The sequence below is a fragment of the Chaetodon auriga genome, chromosome 16 (assembly GCF_051107435.1).
Source record: "Chaetodon auriga isolate fChaAug3 chromosome 16, fChaAug3.hap1, whole genome shotgun sequence".
Classification (NCBI taxonomy): Eukaryota; Metazoa; Chordata; class Actinopteri; order Chaetodontiformes; family Chaetodontidae; genus Chaetodon; species Chaetodon auriga.
In genome coordinates, this window is record NC_135089.1 from 10,844,333 (window position 1) to 10,862,472 (window position 18,140).

Here is an 18,140-nt window from a genome sequence, read left to right on the forward strand (position 1 = left end):
TACAATAATGCACAGAGAGTGGGGAAAGCAGGGGATCTACGTGTATGTGCCCATTGCTCATTTTTACATTCTAGGACATCAAGACTTGAATTTATCCAGTTATAAAGTTACAGTGACAGACGACTTGAATAAATACAATATAAAGACACCAAATAACTAAATGTTTTTCAAGAGTTTTCTGGTCTGGTCCGACTTTTGACAGCGTCAGTTGGGGGCCTTGGATTCATGAATCTGGCGTATTTCGTGACGTATTTCATCTATTGCCCTGCGTCAAACATGTCAGTTTCTGGATTTCTCTCGCCATCTTTTTAAATTATACATACAGTCTGCCATCAAATCTACAAATGAAGCCTTCTTGTACAATATTACTGAAACACACCCCAACTGCCTCTGCTCTGTTAAAGGTGGATGTTTCCTTTAAACATTATTTTTTTTTAACTGCAAACGGGCTGGCGCGTGCTCGCTGCTGCTGGCCTCGAGAGAGAGCGCCGCTGCGGTCGAGAAGATGACAGATTGACGTCATCGGGACTGACGCAGAGCGAGCCGAGGTAGCAGAGAGGCAGAGCAACGGCAGCATCCCGTCTGACAAACGGCACCTCACCAATCTCCCACCAACAGCGAGGTGTTTTCTCACTGAGCATCCTCCAAAAACAACGGTAGGGACACCAGCGAGAGCACCGACTAGACCGTGTTTTTATAAACACATAATAAGCGTTTAGACCAGGCCCTTTATAGCGTTTACGTCGCAGTAATTCCCCTTCGTTGAGGTTTGGTTGTCATTGTAAGGTTAGCCAAGCTAGCTGAGTTAGCTGTCTATTGAATGCAACTGCACAGGTGCTGAGTTTCATCACTAGCTCAACAGTATACATGGCCAAATTGTTATATGTGGGCACTGCTTTGCTGTTTGCTGTGAAGAAACTGCACTCGGTAGATGCCATATCCTGAAGTCATAAGTGATTTTGGTGTATTATGCTGTAAAAAGCCATATCGTAGAAGTGATTTGCCTTTGAGGAAGTGATACAGGGTAGTTAACAGTTAGCTACACCTGCTCAGCTTCCTGGCTTGCTACAGACCCACTGCTGTTATTTGACATAACTGTAGTCTGACATAATCATAGCTGTTGTCAGTTATCATACACTGCTATATAATTTGCTTTGCCTCTATCTCCTGAAGTGTTTATTTTCACAAATAACATTAATCCGATTAAAGTACCAGTTTACAAAACGTTCACGTTCACTCATCTTCATCCACAAAGGAACATAGTAAGGGGCTACATGGTCATGCATCAGATGCAGTAATGCATCATTTGTGCATGAAGTGTGTACCCTTATTAAGTGTAAGTGCTGAATACTGTTCAAGGGCTCCTTTTGTCACCTGCCTACAGGTGAAAGGTGTGCACATTTGTCCAGGGATCGTGGTTAATGAATATGTTGTTATTAAAACCTTAGGAACTGTTTATAGATAAAATGACCAGACAGGATTCTCTATTTTTGGCTAAACCAGCTAATTAAACAACCCAGAATTTTATATTTTTTCATGGTTTATATCATCATATTGCCCGACCCTATAACCCATGTGCCACCAACTTTATTACAGCCATTTATAGAATTGTGTATCTTGTTCAACTCAGAAAGGTAATATCCTCTTGCAACAATCACCACCATCATACACTGTCCGTTTTGGGCACTGACAGCAGTTCATGTCATGAGGTCCTTGACAGGAAACATAAGCAGCAGGCTGTGAAATGTTCACTCACCTCCTTCCCACGATCCATTGCTCCTCCATTCTCTATCATACTGTCATCTTATCATGCTGTGTGCACTGCATTTTGCTCCTCATTTCTGTTTTCCTCAACCCCCACTACCCTGCTCTACCCCCTTCTCTACTCTGCTTTCCCTCCCCTCCTCTCATGGTCCACCCTGTTTTCTCCCACTGCCACAGAGATAAAAGATAAGATGGCCACCTCCTCCTCCACTCTGGAAGAAGACGAGAGTTTGAAGGGCTGTGAAATTTTTGTGCAGAAGCACAACATCCAGCAGATCCTCAAAGAGTGCATTGTGAACCTCTGCATCGCTAAGCCTGAGCGTCCTATGAAGTTCCTGCGGGAGCATTTTGAAAAGCTGGAGAAGGTTGGTGATTACAAAGTTTTGTGTTTGTATCACTCAGGTTTCTTAGTGTGAGTCTCTGTATTTGTAATGTGGAGCTCCGTGTCGCCTGAGATCTTGTGTGATGAGCTTGAAGTTGTCAATTATACTGTACTTTTAACCCAAATATGATAACTGACGTGTGTGTTTGTGTGTGCCGGTTATCAAATAGTGATTTCTTGTGTGATATTAATATTTTCTGAACATAATATAGCAAATGAAATCATCTTTGAATGATATGACTGCTTATTGCAGGCTCAGTTATGCTGTTTTGATGTTGTGGATGCTTGTGTGTGTAAAAATACAGATCTCATCGAGTGAGCTGGCATTTCATCTGTACCGTACACTGTAAACAAACACAGTTTTATTTGTTTGTTCCATTGTATCTCCTCAACTGATATTTGTAACACCATCACATATGAACAAGCAAAGAACATCCCAGCTAGCTGCTGTGTTAAAAAACAGACTGTTCTCGAACTGATAGAAAAGAGCTTCCATTTTTCATCCTATAATAGGGAGAAACCATTTGGGAATGTGAGAGGAGCACCCATAAAAGGCCAGTGTCCTGTTTCCAGGCTCAGGGAACAGACTGTTTGTATCTGCCTGTCTGTCTATCTGTCTGTCACACATTCATGAAATGATAACAGCTACAGAGAGGAGAGTAGGCTTTTGTGAGAAGAGCCAAAAGAAACATCATAACTTGAAAAAAGGTTAAAACAGGGGCAACCTCTGTCGCACATTCATTGTGGCCCACAATCAACGTGACTCCTCAGAGTGTGTGTGTTTTGTGTCTGTCTCTTTTCAGCTAATGCGTTGGCTCCAGCTGGCACCTCTATAGTGGCAAGATGTTTTTTATGTGAAAGCTGTTTCACCGATGCCTGCTTTATTTTGTAGCGGCTTTTTCAGCTAAATAACTTGGAATATAGTAAGAGGCACTGTAGATCTTAAGATATAAGCAAGTTCAGCTAAGTTTGTTGGGGTTTTTCAGCTTTTTATGAAGCATCATAGGACACACGGATAAATTGTTATTGTGCCTACTATGTGAGATAAGTTGTCTCCAAAATAGGATGTCCCAGAATTCAGCCTAAATGGATGTTCTTTCCCACCATTTGGCTTTGATCACGCAGAGACACAGATGGGTAGTTTGCTCATGAGCGGATCATGAGATTTGTTTCTTTAAACAATGGGCTCTACTCTTACACTTCTGTTAAAATAGGTCATAAAGGTGTAAGAGATGGAGCTTCCATGCTGGTGATTTTTGCCTGAGGAGAGTTTAAGCTTTGATAGGAAGCCTCCAACAAGAGAAGTGATTGTGAAGCGACACCAGATATAGCAGGGCTACAGTTCACCATCCTGATGCCTGGAGGGGGGTCTCTCCGTCGGTGCTGTAGTGACAAGTGTGAGTGTGTTAGCATGTGATAGTCATCTGATTTGATCAGATTTCAGCTTGACAAGAGATATTTTTCCCCCTTTTTCCTGATGTTAATATAATTTACTCTTTGGCTGTGTATTCAAGTAGATTACATTTATTCATGCATCATTTATTACCCTGGTATTTGTTTATCCAGACTCACCAGTCAAATTCCCATTTACAACAACAACAACATGTGAGGCCTAGGTTTTAGGACAAAATGTACAAAAGTTTAAGGTCAAGGTCATGCTGCTGTCTTTGCTCTATGCACATGTTCTTGTGTGTGGATGTCTGCTGACAGACTCTGGAGCAGTAGCCCTCACAGCGCTCTGGTGAAGGAGACAGAGTGCTGAAAAGAGCACGGCACTGATAGTGGAGCTACTGCTGCTGTGAGTCGAAGCCGTAATGCTGCATAGTGAGGGAGGCAGCCTGAATACTAATGGATGTGATAGAGCTCAGCAGAAGCATACAGTAGCAAGTTGCGCGTGATTCATCATCATTCTGTAGAATGACGTACTGCACACGTTCCCTGTGTTTATCCCATCTCCCCAACAAGTGAGCCTGAGGTGTTCTGCTGTGATCAAAAGCTTTATGTTAAGAAAATGCATAGTGTGTTGTATGAAACATAGGTTTAAATTTTACAACGTTCATGTGCTCATGTTCTTCCTGAGAAGAGAATTTACAGTATGTAGGATTAGCATTTAGGACTAAATTGCTTGCATAGATAAATATGCCATTGTACACATGGGTATCTATTTTCCAGAAACTGGGCTCTGGTGTCCAGAGGCACCAGTGCTGGGTAGCTGGGCAAGGATAAAATATATTGTTAATGGTGGAATAGCAAGTGACATGCTCCACTCTCTGCTGTACTCATCTGTCAAGCCCCAGTGCAATAAGCTAATATGTTTAAGCCGTATCGCTCTGCTCAGTATTGCTGCCTGTGCTGCTGCAGCTCCACTTTTCATGCAAGAATCACACCATCAACATCACTGCTGCTTTCATATAGCGTTTAATCTGCCCTATCTCCACACCTGCATCGACCTGAAGGCTCTGATTTTAGCGTCAGCTGTTGGCTGTAACCCCACATTCTACACCTGTGCTGGCTGTCAGCTGCAGCAAACATCAAATGCCATCAAAAAGCTATAGTCTGACTGCTCACATGATTGCAGCTCCACATTTAATTTCTGTTTACATGACAGGGAATGTTATTTTGACTATCTAGAGGAAATGTGAGTTGGAGATTTGCTCCAATGACAAGTGCCCCAAAATCAAGAGGAGGCAAGGGGAGGACACATCCTTCACTAGTAATGATTTTACTGTATAAGCTGGGAGACTTTGTGGAATAGTTTTTCAGTGAGATGTGCTGAAAAGCACAAGTTCATGTACCTATTTTAATACTGTTTATATAGTCTGGTGTAGTGTTTCTGATGAATTAATGCCATATTATTTGACTGCCCAAATAGACACTTGATTCATGGCATAAGAGTCTGTAATCTTGCACTTGCACTCAGAATATCTGTGCACATATTGATGTCATAAAGGTACGGTATCATTTGATGCTCCTTTTGTGAAGGCCAAAGTTCAGGATCAAAGCAGCATCATTTAAGGTTGTAAGGATCTATTGTTTTGCTTAAGGAGCTGGGCTTGAAAAGCTGTGTCGTTGAATGGTCGTCAGTTGTGTACCTGCTGTACACAAGTGGTCAGAATAAAAACCTGCAGGCTTCCAGCCCCCAGAGGTCCACAGTTGCCCAACGCTATACCAGTCAAGCCTTTGAAAATCTCTGCTTGTAGTCAGTCAATCGTGGAATTGAAACAGGCCATGTTGTTTTGCGCTGTCCCAGTTATTTAAGAGGCTTATTGTGCTCCTTCCCTCCTCCACAGGGTAACTTCGGACAATATTTGGTTCAACAAGCCATGTCCGTTCAATCCGGATTTCATTTTCATCTCAATTTTCATCTCAATTTTGTATTGTTACTCTTAAGCGTGATCAAAGCTCAAATTGCTCAAAATATTCATCCTGATGTATTCAAAACTTTTGTTTTACAGTGCAAAAAAAAAAGTGCCAGTAGAGGAGAACAACACACTGAATTTTAAGTATTTTGTTGAATCAAGGTGCTATGTCGTCCATCTTTCAGTAGGAACCTCTGGCTCTCCGCACAAAATCCACTTTTGTCATCACATTTTCTCCTGTACTTCACCCTCCATGTTCCTTTGTGTTTCTCTTTCTTCTTTCTCAGCCATCTTCGTCAGCACTCGTCGCCCACTAGAGGCAGTAACCTAGGCAACAGTCGAGGATAGATAGGCTGTAGTCTATGCTCTGTTCAATGAGCCCCTTTATTCACAAAGTTTATTCCATCTCACCTCTCTCTTGTGTTCAGGTTTTGCCAATTAGATCACTTGGGTATTCTTTCTCCCCATATGCCAGACCTAACCTCATTTCATATCTGGACAGGATTGGTTTCACTCAGCATTCACAGTCTTATCTGGAAAATCTCTTTTGTCTGTCTCAACGCCATCTGCTCTCATAGTTTATTTCTTTGATGTTTTTTTTCCCACAGACACACTTTCTTTGTTTCTTTGTTTCTTTCTTTCTATTTGGTCTGTCTTCTTGTACTCCTACAGTGTTTCTCTCTCTGTCTCTCTCTCTCTCTCTCACACACACACACACACACACCCGCGCTCGAGAGCCGCTAAATCATCAGTCTGACTAGTTTGTTTTTGACTTTTGTTTCGATATAATAACATGTCTTTAGTCCTCAGCTGACATTGTGAATGGGGAAATAACAGGCGCCCAGCTCCCTTTCATCCTGCCTATTTATGCACGGTAATGATGCCTTTGATCGCTACAGCAGTAGCTTCTGATGGGTGTCCTCATCTCCCTGTCTCTATCAGCTCAGCACAGAGTGTAATTGCAAGAGTGAACTTTAATTTTTGCGTCACCACACTGTGAAACAACAACATGTGACACCTTAGCTGACTTTTTAAACTATTCTGACAGGATGCTTCCTGTTTGTTAGTATGCTTGAAACTATTATTTCCTGGAAGTTTGCCTCATAACTGCTTAGTTTTTCAGTGGGATATTTGTAATTAGGCAGTAAATTTGTTTTGTATTGATACAGAAGCTTATTGTAGGAGGTTCCAGCTCATGAACTGCAGGGTTATTGAACAGTGATGAGCAATGAATGAATTTGTAATTGTTGCAGTGTTGTTGTCACGATTATGTGCACAATAAGTGAAGATCCCTGCAGATGTCTATTTGAGATGGTCATGGTCAAATCAATGCTGCAGTAAACCAGAAATGGTGACTTTTTCTCATCAGTCTGCATCATTACAGAGCTTTCCGACAGGCAGCACCATCTAAAAGTGCCAGGACTGAATGTGTGAGTGTGGATATGTTACTCAGTGTATCAAGTGGGCAGCTGCCACCGCAGATGTTTTATTGAATTAAGCACGTTGCATTTTCACAAGGCTCCAAAGTGTTTTCCAGCAGCTGACGTAGCAGGCTTTATCTGGCCACGTTCATGAAAATCAGCTTGCAAAACTGAGATTCCTGGGGCCATATTCATAAAGATTCCCTGTGAAAAGAATTGCTCTTAATGACCAAATTCTAAGAAAAGTTGGAGAATTATGGTTAAGATGAATTATGATTGTCTAAGAATTCCCCCTTACAGTTACACTAGATCCTGGTTGTTGGTGTAATTGATGGGAGAACTATGTTTATGATAGTTATGTCCATTAACGCACCTACTTATGTAAGCTGGCTGACAGTTACGGAAAATGATGAAATCTGAGCCATTTTCCACCTTTAACAGGTCTGTGGCAGCATGGTAACAAATGTAAGCAAATAAATATAATCTCATAATATCTGTCTGTCTATCTATATCTAATGACTTCAGATGCATGTCTCTCTTCCTCCTGTCATTTGCACTGCACACAACACTTTGATCTGTACATAATATGCCACCTGCACTGGTGACCAAATGTTCATGACAGCCGTCACTCCTCATCTCCATCTGCATGCGTGTGGTGCTTGGACATGAGTTGAGGCTGAGTACATGCCTGTTCCGGGATCTCAGATCAAAACTTTGCAAATGCTGCTTTGTCATGTTTCCATTAATTTCAGCAACCAGGTGTAGATGTTAGGCCTTTCTGCGAGGTCCTGTTTTTCATTTGCCATAGAACAGTTGTGAAATGTTTTCATTAGCCACAATTTTCTGCCAAAGGTTGAAAATACTAAAAACTGTTGATAGTAGGGCTGTGAGATATGATGATATATATCATGTGAAGACAGAAAAACACCTGTCGTTTCATATTATGCTCCTTCATTTCATCATTTAGTTCATCTACAGCAGTATTTTTTGTCATTAGGACAATGATTTGCATTGTTCCACGTGACACTGATGCAGGCAGGAAATTTGCATGAAGGCAACACAAACCAGCATAAAGGAGAGTGAATATGACACAGATCAGGGTCATTCCAGTAAAGGAAAAGATAAGATAAGATAAGACTTAATTGATCCCGCACCGGGGAAATTAAGTAAAGAACACAAGGACTTCGATCAGCCAAGACAGAACGAGTAGCTTTAATTTGTCGAGTATATGAATAAAAATGAGAGAAAAAGGCCTTTTATGTGGTCATTTTATCTAAGCTACTTATCAATTTACAGAAAATGTGCTGCATCGTGACATGTATTCTTATCTGGATATGAAATGACCCGTCTTGTCACGCGGACCTAGATGAGGTCTGTGGATAATCCAAAGCAACCTGAACACTGCTGTCGAGTCTCTCTGTTTGTCCAGTCATTACTGTATCGGGGTTGTGGCAGATTTTTTGGAGGAAAACATCATTAAACTTTGCCACAAACACTACCATTAGTGCTTTACTGGGAAAATGCGTTTGGCTGAACTGACCCTTAATATGCGTTCACGCTCGTCGGTAACAGTTCCTGCATCCTCTGTGTGTTTGTGTATATCTTTTTGTGCTTGTGTTGGTGTGAGTTGTTGTGATTAGCAGAATGCTCCTTGTGTTCTTCATGCTCACAGGGCTGTCATAAGTTTGCATCTCATGCATCACTCCTGGCTTTTTACAATTTCTCGCTTATCCCCCTTATCCCTCATCTTATCTCCCCCCTCTCTCTCCTCAGCAGCCATGTCCATGCAAGCTGTTTTTTTTTTTACTCATCCACTTTTATTGCCCTTTTTCTGTCTTTGTCATGAATAATTCTGTCTTTCATGGTTTCCATACTTCAATGTCTCCATTTCTTTATCCCAAACTCGAACTGAAGCAGACATATTCCCATCATCCATGCATTGTATTTAGAATACATTTAGATGAGATTTGGCTTTAAATGAATTAGCTACTTTTATTTATGACCTCTCAAGCCCATATGTACAAATGCTTATATGTTATTATTAGATTATTAGTATTTTTATTACGTGTGATGACTGTCTCAAGCATTTTGTAAAGGCCTTAAGAAAAGTAGTATTTAAATTGAATTGTTATTCCAATTTCTAAACCCTTGTAACCTCGTAAATGTAGCACAACAGCATCAGGAAAGATGTTTGTGTCTCTACATCTCTGCTGTATTTAGGCCAGAGTTGCATTGATCATATACTCTTGTCTAGCTTCCTTTAAAATCATAAAGCATGTCAAGTAAAACAAATGTAAACCCTGCTGCATCGACTCCCAGCACATTGCACCATGGGAAAGTTCCTCAGACTCCCTGTCTGTCAGCCTCTGTCTCCTCATCCCTGTAAGATGAGAAGCCTTTCTGTGCTGCCAACCATTCAGCTGTCAGCAGGACCTATCATAACAACTCCACTAGTCTCTTCAAAGGCCTCTGATTGACAATTTGTCATGAGGGTTTGGTTGTTTGTGGAGTCCGCTGAGAGCACTAGAGGAGAATTAGTTGTAGGTTTGGAGAATCTCCCTTGTCTTCTGCTTTTCCTTTTGTTTGTTTCACATTGTCCCTTTCTCCCTCTTCTTCTGCTTTCTGACTACTTAGATCCATCTCCTCATGTGTGTGCCAGTGATATATGTGTGCACACAGTTTATTAGCAGCACAGGTCTAGAAAATGAAAAACACACAAGGGTTTTCAGAGTTTTTAACACAGTGTAATTAGTGTCTCCAGCCTGTGTTTGTCATCACCACCATGCTGGGAGCAGGGTATTCTGTCAAATCAGCCTGGGGTGCACGCAGTGACCCGGGCCTAAACCTCCTCCCTGGCCCACCCTGGGGCCCCTACAGGTAAATCGGACCCCCAGCCTGTTTCCCTGGTGGTCCTTCTTTGTCCTCTCTCATCTGCCCGTTGCATCCCTCCTCCCTCCCCAACTAATCTGCGCTTGGCGGGAGAGAAAGAAAAAAGGTGTCAGAACAGAGACATTTAGTGTATGTGCACATGTAAAGAAACCATGCAGGATTTAAGCAAAATATGGTCCTGAGCTGTTAACCAATCTGATATCCAGACACAGCATTGGTGAAGCAACTATATACTGTAATTGTTACTTCCATTACTGATCAGAAGATGAATCAGAAGATGATTTTCTTGATAAATTGGTTAATTAGGTTTACGCTATTTTCTATGAAATATCTGTAAAATAGTGAAAAATGTCCATTACAATTCCCCAAAGCCCAAGCTGACATGTTCAAATGGTTTATTTTGTCCAACCAAACACTCCAAAATCCAATCCAGGTATTCTGTTTAACATTTCAAACTAAGGAAACTCGCAAATATTCACATCTTAGAAAGTGAAACCAGCAAAAAAAAAAAAAAAGTGTTGCAGATTAATTGTAAGGTCACTAATCAACTCAGCAACAGAGTCTCAGCTCTAAAGAATTCCATGTTCAGTATTGATTTATAGGCTGCACGGTGTGTGTTGATAGATGTAAATCTTCATACTGAATACATACATACATACAGAGCTGAAACACTTAACCATCAACACCAAGCATGAGGAATTACTGTTTGATTACAGATTAACAGGTAGGTTTGAGGGTTAAGATTAGAGAGTTAATGTATCAGACTGAGAGTTAGAATTAGCGTAGCGAGGCAAATTTGTTTGTGTGTGTTGCAACCATGAAGAGACTGAACATCACATACACGCAGTCCTACTACAACAGCGAACTTTCCGTCCATTGTGGTGCTGTAAATGATGTGCTCTGCTGGTGGATCAGCTCTCCATGCTTCATTACCTGTGTGTGTGTGTATGTGTATGCATGTGTTTGTCTGGCACCTGGTTGTTTTTGGTTCACTTGCATGCTTTCAGACCCGGCAGTGGAGAGTGAAATTGTGTACGTCATTGGATTAGGGCTGCCTAAGGTAACCGCTTCTGGATGTTTCCTTTTTTCTAATATTGGATTGATTAATATTGGTTAGTCATAGCTATTAGGATGAGAGTCAGTCATTGCTTTTGTTCCTATCTGCTTGGTGCAAATTGGTTCAGGGAATGAACAAAACAGGAGAGCCCTATTTTAATGTGACGCACCGTCCGTAAATGAGTTGAAACTGGAACTGATAATGGTTTAATAACAATGACTTCGACTGAGCGTGCATGCATGGCTTTGCATGTGTGTCTTCTTTTGTCTGTATCTTCGCTCTTTGTGTGGTAATCTCTGACCCACACTCACTCTGTGTGCGTCTAATGGAAAGCACACTTTTTTTGTACAGAGCTTCTGTGTCCTGCTTACGCCTGTGTCCTCTGTCTCCTCTCCTCTCCCTCCTCTCACGTCCTCTCTCTCTGGCATCCAGCCGCTGATGATGACGCAGGGAGAGCAGAGGAGAGAAGGAGGCAGAGCGGGGAGAGAGACTCTGACATAGGATAATAACACTGATTACAGAGTAGAAAATAAGTAGAGTAGGACTTTGCTTTTGGGGAGATATTTAATGCTGTTTGAAATACAAATCACCTCAGACTGAGAGAGCATAGCGAAGAGTTAAAACAGTTGCAAAAACCAACTGCAGATGTGCCTTGTTTCGCTACTGTTCATAGCCCTGGGGATCATAAACAGCACTGCCTCAAACTGCCTGGACTGTGTGTCGTTACAGCTAAGCTAAAGCAAGAAAAAGTTTGCCTCTGCTGCTGGTAAAGACACATTGCAGTGGTTCTCAGCTCACCTTGGACTAATGAAGCCTCCTCTTCACACTGAGCCATAAAAAGTCATACTGCATGTGTTTCCTGTGTCCCTGAGCCAGAACAGTATGAGGACTTGTTGGAGGCAGACACAAAGTCCTCACTTGATGCCTGACCCTCTGACCTAAGAGGAAAGTGTGTGGGTGGAGCCGGAGATCAGTAGGGAGTGAGAAAGACACTGCATGGTACAGACCAGTGTTTGGCACACAGGGAATGTATGGGACGAAGATGTATCCCCACGGGAACGTTTGGAGCTGGTGCTAAACACACGCACACACACGCCATTTGGTCAGAACAGAAGTCCGTATTGAGGCAAGTGACGTTTTTCCTTCTGTGAAGTGAATCACTGTCGATGTGTGGCAATCTGTCAACAGGCGTCAGAACTGGTGTGTGTGTGTGTGTGTGTGTGTGTGTGTGTGTGTGTGTATGTGTGTGTGTGTGAATGTAGGTGTGCGAGCCGCCGTCGCTTCCTGCTCAGACTCACCACCAACTATTCAGGGTGCTCACAGTACCCAGTTGTCATAGTGACAGGGGGAAGCAAGAGGAGCCCGCTCATTGCGCCACCTGATTGTGAGCGTGTACGCGAGAGAGAGGGAGAGAGGGGGAGAGAGGGAGAGAGACGCTGGAAAGCAGAGACAGAGAGTTGCGCAGGAGCGATGGAGATACAGGCTTTTTGCTGTGATCAGTGTTTTCATCAGTAGTCTTGTTCTATAGCTGCTGTGTCGTGGGGATTGCAGACATTTTGCCGCTCGCGCTCTCTCTCACACACGAACTGGATTCTCTGCTTACCCGCACACACACACACACACACACACACACACTCAAAATCTGTGTGCATACACAACACATACACACAGCAGTCACTGTACTGGTGTGGCAAAATGCTGCTGCGGTATTACATGTGTGTCAGGTGTGTATGAGATGGGGATCCATGTGTGTTGATTCTCATGCACACTTTGGCACACTCACACTTTGACTTGATGCCCGGTGTCTCTGACAGGCTGAGGGACACACAGCAGGCCTGGCCAGGGGCCCTCCATGCCATGGTAAATACCTCTGCTAACAAACTTAGCCTGTAGTTAGCCTCCTGGAACTAACCTGCAAGAAGTTTTGTTGCAAGGTAGAGCTACTTGGTACTAGACGGAGTGAGTGTATGTGAGAATTTAAGTAATCATTATCACTGACTGTTTGAGACAGCAACATGTTAATAGTGTTTGCTAGTTTGTGACTCCAACTTGTAGCTTTTTGTGAGGAGAGAAATATGTATTTTCAGTGCTTGAAAGACAGGGAAGTGCTGGGTTTGTTTTGGTTTTGCCTTCACTATCTTTGGAGAGTGAAGTGTGTTACCTGATTGGCCACCTTGATTAAGCTGGAACGTGTGAGCTCTTCCTCTACCTGCAGTCCGCCTGTGCATGTGTTTGTTAGATTGTGTGCATATGTGTATGTGTGTGTTGATGCTGCTCTCCGGCTCTCTATCTCCCCTTTTCTCCTCCTGCTGGCTGTGTTCCCTCAGGCAGTGACTCTGCGTAAGCAAGAGGTGTGTGTATATGTGTGTGTGTGTGTGTGTGTGTGTGTGTGTGTGTGTGTGTGTGTGTGTGTGTGTGTGATCTGCAATATCACATTGTTTTACACAGAGCATCACAGTCAGTTCAGGACGTAATGAGCAGGAGAGAGACAAAGTCAGACAGAGAGGGGAGTGAAAAGGGGAGAGAGACTGTCACAAAAAGATCATTAGATGAAAGGATACCAACTCAAAGAATGAATGAAAGTGTAAGCTGATGAACGCCTTCTCGACAACTGTCTAAGTGGCTGCTGTTTTCTGTCATTATAGCGTTGCCGTGTTATTGCTCCCATCCTCATTACATTATGCTGCTGAGATGATTGAAACAGATAGTTGAGGAAGAATGTGCAGGGAAGTGCTGAGTTGTGAGGTCTGGATTTGACAGTTCTGTTTTGTCTCAGTTTTCAGATTATATGACATTATGTCTCCTCGCCGTCTCCACCTGTTCGTCTCTCTCTTGCTCTCTCTCTCTTTGCCATCTCTCTCTCTCTCTGTCATAGGTTGTGTCTTTCTTCCTCTCTGTCTCTATCTGTCACTATATAAGCAGAGAGAAGTGGCAGCAATTTCTGCTCCCAGCTCAAGGCTCTCGGTAATGACTTTGCTCCCAGCTGCTCCAGGTCTTCTTTTTTTCCTTCTCCCCTCTCTGGCTTTGTAGAGAAAAAAGCTGCTTCACTACATTTCATAGAAAATGGTGGTACCTGAATTATACAATGCGCTCTAATATTTAGAGGTGCCATGAACTCAACAGTGGCATGATGGCTCGAGCCAGCACTTTCCTTAATTGATTGTTGTCCTTGTTTATGATCGATAGTTGATTAAATATTGAAAGGTGGTAGAGTACAAAATGCTTAAACAGTTTGCACGAGCTGTTGTCTTAGCACAACCAAAATACATTAGTTACTTGAATTAAGTAAAAGTAAATCTTGTCTGAAAGACTGAACTAGGACTACAATCAAAGATTAGGCTATATATATTATTGATTAATCTGCTGGTTATTGTGATCTATAAAGTGTAAGGAAGTGGTGAAAAACGGCCATCACAGCTAGCTAAAGCCCAAGGTGATATCCTGAAATTGCTCATTTTGTTCAACTAACAGTCTGAGACTCAAAGACATTTTGTTTTCTATGATAGAAGACAAAGAAAAGCAAGAAACCTCAGCAATTGAGAAGAATGACTGGAGAAAATTTTCTGTTGGTTAACTGAGACTGAATATCACAAGAGGACACAAAGCCTGAGCAGTTCATCCTAACACAAAGACCTGCTGCCTACAGTGAGGCTGTCCCAGTCTTCTGACAACAGACTCCTGTCTTACTGGTTTGAGTGAGCAATGTGAGCATGTCTGCTTTATCAGGAGAGAGTGTTTATTACACCTTGTTGATTGATTAAACTCATCAATCATGAATTAATGATGAATGTCCCCCCCCTGCAAACTCAAATGAACATACTGGATTTAACAATCTTTCAATGTTTGTCTCATATTGTTAGAAACCCAGATCAGGCCATGACACTAAACCACCCAGCTGCCTGCTGTCCTCCACCTTTACATAATTTCTCTCTCTGTTTCTGTTTATTTCTGTCTGTGTGGCGTCTCCGTACTTTGCTTATTTCTGACTACAAATGCAGCGAAGCAGCAAAGAGAAGAAATTGTCACTGTACAACACAATATGTGGCGGTGAATAACACTGCCGTCGACTCGATCCACACTGTGCTCTTAGACACTAAACCCACAGTGGCAGCAGGTGCACACCAGTCATTATCGTATATAAAGCAGTGGATGCTGGCTACCTTTCACGCAAAGCTTTATCACATAGCTCTTGTCTCACAGCGCTTTCACGTATTAACAACCCTACAGTGGTTTTATTGTGTACTTATGCTAATGTGTTAATCAAGTGTACAATCAATAATTCATCACCTGCAGGGCATTCAGTAGTTGAAACAACAGCCAGCCAGAGGCATCCTCTCTCCCCTTTGATGTCTTTCTTCCTTGTTGTTCATTATCTGAGAGGAGGAGAGTACCTGCCTGAGCCTTCTTCCCTCCTCATGTTCAGGCCTGCAGATATTAATATTTGATGCCTTTCACTTCATACCACAGCAGCCAGATGTCCAGACAGCATGCACTCAGGACTGGGACATGCACACTGTACTTTCTCTGAGGGTTTTTACAATTCTGTTATATTATTTGACCTGGTTAAGAATCCACATGATGCTTGATGTTGGAAAAAGCGCTCGGAGAGGTTTGTCAGCCCGTCTTCATGTGATCGTTAGTGAGGTAAAAGAATAACAGTCACACTCAGATGAGCTTGCCTGAAGCTTTAATCGTAGTTGCATCTATATTTAAAGAGTTTGTCAACAGGGGCCCTGTTTTAATAGACCATTTGTATTTGTAAAAGCTTTTCTTTCTCCCCCTCTGTGGCCCTCTCTCTATGCTTGTCCCTCTAACAATCTTGTTTGTGCTCTTGTTTTCACAGGAAGAATGCAAGCAGATCATGGCACGGCAAAAATCTAACAGCCAGTCAGACTCACACGATGATGAGGTTTCTCCCCCACCGCCTAACCCTGTTGTCAAGGCCCGACGCCGCAGGGGAGGGGTCAGCGCCGAGGTCTACACTGAAGAGGACGCTGTCAGCTACGTGCGCAAGGTCAGCCTTGGAAGATGGATGCATAAGTAAAAGCATCTATGCGCAGACACATACATCCGCAAGCAAGCAGTACATACCTGCACACAGATGCAATGTAGACATACACAAGAACACAGGTTTTTGCACAATTAGAGCATCATAGTTATGAACACATAGTAAAAAACTAAATGTATATGTGCATAAACGACAGAAAGTTGGCTTGTCCAAGGCCTTCCCTGGTGTGATAAATTTAAAATACAGTCTAGTGTAATCAAAAATATCAAGCCGACCTTGAGGTTTGTTGTTGTTTATTTGTTGGACGTTGAGCTGTCCTTCTGTTAACACCCACTTAAGAGCATAAATGTTAAGCACATTCATCGGAACAGTGCAAAAGCTAGATGGGAGGTGAGCTGTGTAAATTCATGAGAGAAATTAATGAACCGACTTGGACATCAGAGAATTTATTTGCAGCAAAATACACAGTGTGTAAAGCAGATAGTTGATGTGCTGAACAGAATAGCAGTTTTTATAGTTCAGTACAGATACATGCACGCAAGAAACCAGGTTACTCAAAAAATCAAGTTATGCAGGAAAAATTATGTAGAAACGTACTTATTTAGACTTCTAGAGGCAACTTTAGAGAGATTATTTTATAAATGAAGATGAAGATACTCCATGTGGTCGTTTTTTTTGCCATCTTGCTGCCCTCCTGTATCTTTGTCTTTGTCATGCACATGCGTGCATGTAAAAGCCTGATTAGAAGCCTGCTTTCATGTATACATGAAGAAGAAATCAGCTTTCACGAGGAAAATTCTAGCTGGAAAACATCAAATGTTTCTAATCCCCTCCCCTGATTACAGGAGCTGGGTTTCCTGAGCACATGCTGCTTCTGAAATCAGGTTATTGCAGAAAGCTGTGTATATAAATACACTGCCTTATTTATGTCGGCATTTATTTTACATCCCAGGTTTGTCAGACAGTATGACAGACAATAGGCTGGAAAGGAGAAGAGAAGCCCAAATTGTGTCTTTTGTAAAGTGACTTTGTGTTTACTCGTTGTGGACAGCGGGGTGGCTTTCAGCGTTATCTGTCATCTTGCAACCTCGTGTGTCCATTCCATAATTTAATTATGGAAAAAAAGCTCTTTTGCCAGAAACCGTACTCACCCTTACACGCTCTAAGACACATAAATCACACACACACACACACGCACACACACACACACACGCACCCTGGTCGTTATATCGTAATCGTGCTTTATCGTTCAATTGTAATTGACTTGACATGCCATTAATTGCTGGGTAATGACATAACTGCATGAACCCCCATCACCACACTGCAATCGCACGGTCAATGGAGCATGCAGTGTGTGTGTGTGTGTGTGTGTGTGTGTGTGTGTGTGTGTGTGTGTGTGTGTGTGTGTGTGTGTGTCAGGTGTGTGGACTCACCCACATATTTGTGTTGGCTCTTAGGCCTGTATCAGACATTGCAGTCATCCGTCATGGCTACAAGCCTGCCCCCATCTCCAGCCTCATTTTCCTCACACGTGTCCCTCACAATCACACACTTGACAAACACACACACACACACACACACACATGCAACAACTTACTCATGCTAGAATTCTCGCAGCCACTTCAGCTGCATGTTGAGAAGAAATTTATTCATGTGTTCACCCAACACAACAGACCATCAGAGAATGGTGAGTTAAAATCAAATTAGAGCATGAAAACATGAAGTATGAGAGAGGATTTCTTCTGGCCTTTGATGCTCGCTGAGGTAGCACACACACACACACACACACGCCCAGACAAACAAACATACACATACACTCAGAGCCTATGTGCTGACATCGTCCTACATCATGAGTTCCATTAGCGACTCCACTGTGAAAATCAGCAGCTGTTTAACAGAAGTCAATCAATTAGCTAGCCCTGCTCATCTGATTAAAAAGAGCTTTGCTGTGAAGTGCTTTGAGTCTTAACAAATTGTGAGGCCTGTCGGTCAGCCCTGGAAATCACATTAACGGAATGAATTGCAGGCCTGGCAACAGATTGACAGGAGCTCTCTTGATAGGCTGAGAACAAGATGGGCATGGAGTCAGAGATTTCCTCCAACTTTAAAAGGCTCTTGTGGCATTAGATGAGGAGCTTTTGGATTTCCAAGAATGTATCATAGCTAACATTGCACTGTATGTTATGCTGTTGATGTGGGCTTCACTTTTTATCTGTCTTACTTTGCTATTGACTAGTACACCATCAGAATTTGATTCCTC

The 18,140-nt window shown here is 42.5% G+C and overlaps 1 protein-coding gene across 3 annotated transcripts in view; it reads left to right on the forward strand.

Annotated features, from left to right (window-relative positions):
• Positions 1-446: 446 nt before the first annotated feature.
• Positions 447-18,140, forward strand: part of prkar1b (protein kinase, cAMP-dependent, regulatory, type I, beta) — a 63,000-nt gene continuing 45,306 nt past the window's right edge. Inside the window, exons 1-3 of one of the 3 annotated variants that reach the window (XM_076752196.1) lie at positions 447-656; positions 1,942-2,129; positions 15,716-15,886. In XM_076752196.1, coding sequence (XP_076608311.1) covers positions 1,956-2,129; positions 15,716-15,886 — 345 coding nt within the window. In that variant the 5' untranslated portion in view covers positions 447-656; positions 1,942-1,955. Of the gene's footprint in view, positions 657-1,941; positions 2,130-12,323; positions 12,733-15,715; positions 15,887-18,140 lie in introns of those variants that run through there. The other 2 variants (XM_076752198.1, XM_076752197.1) reach the window with 2 other exon arrangements.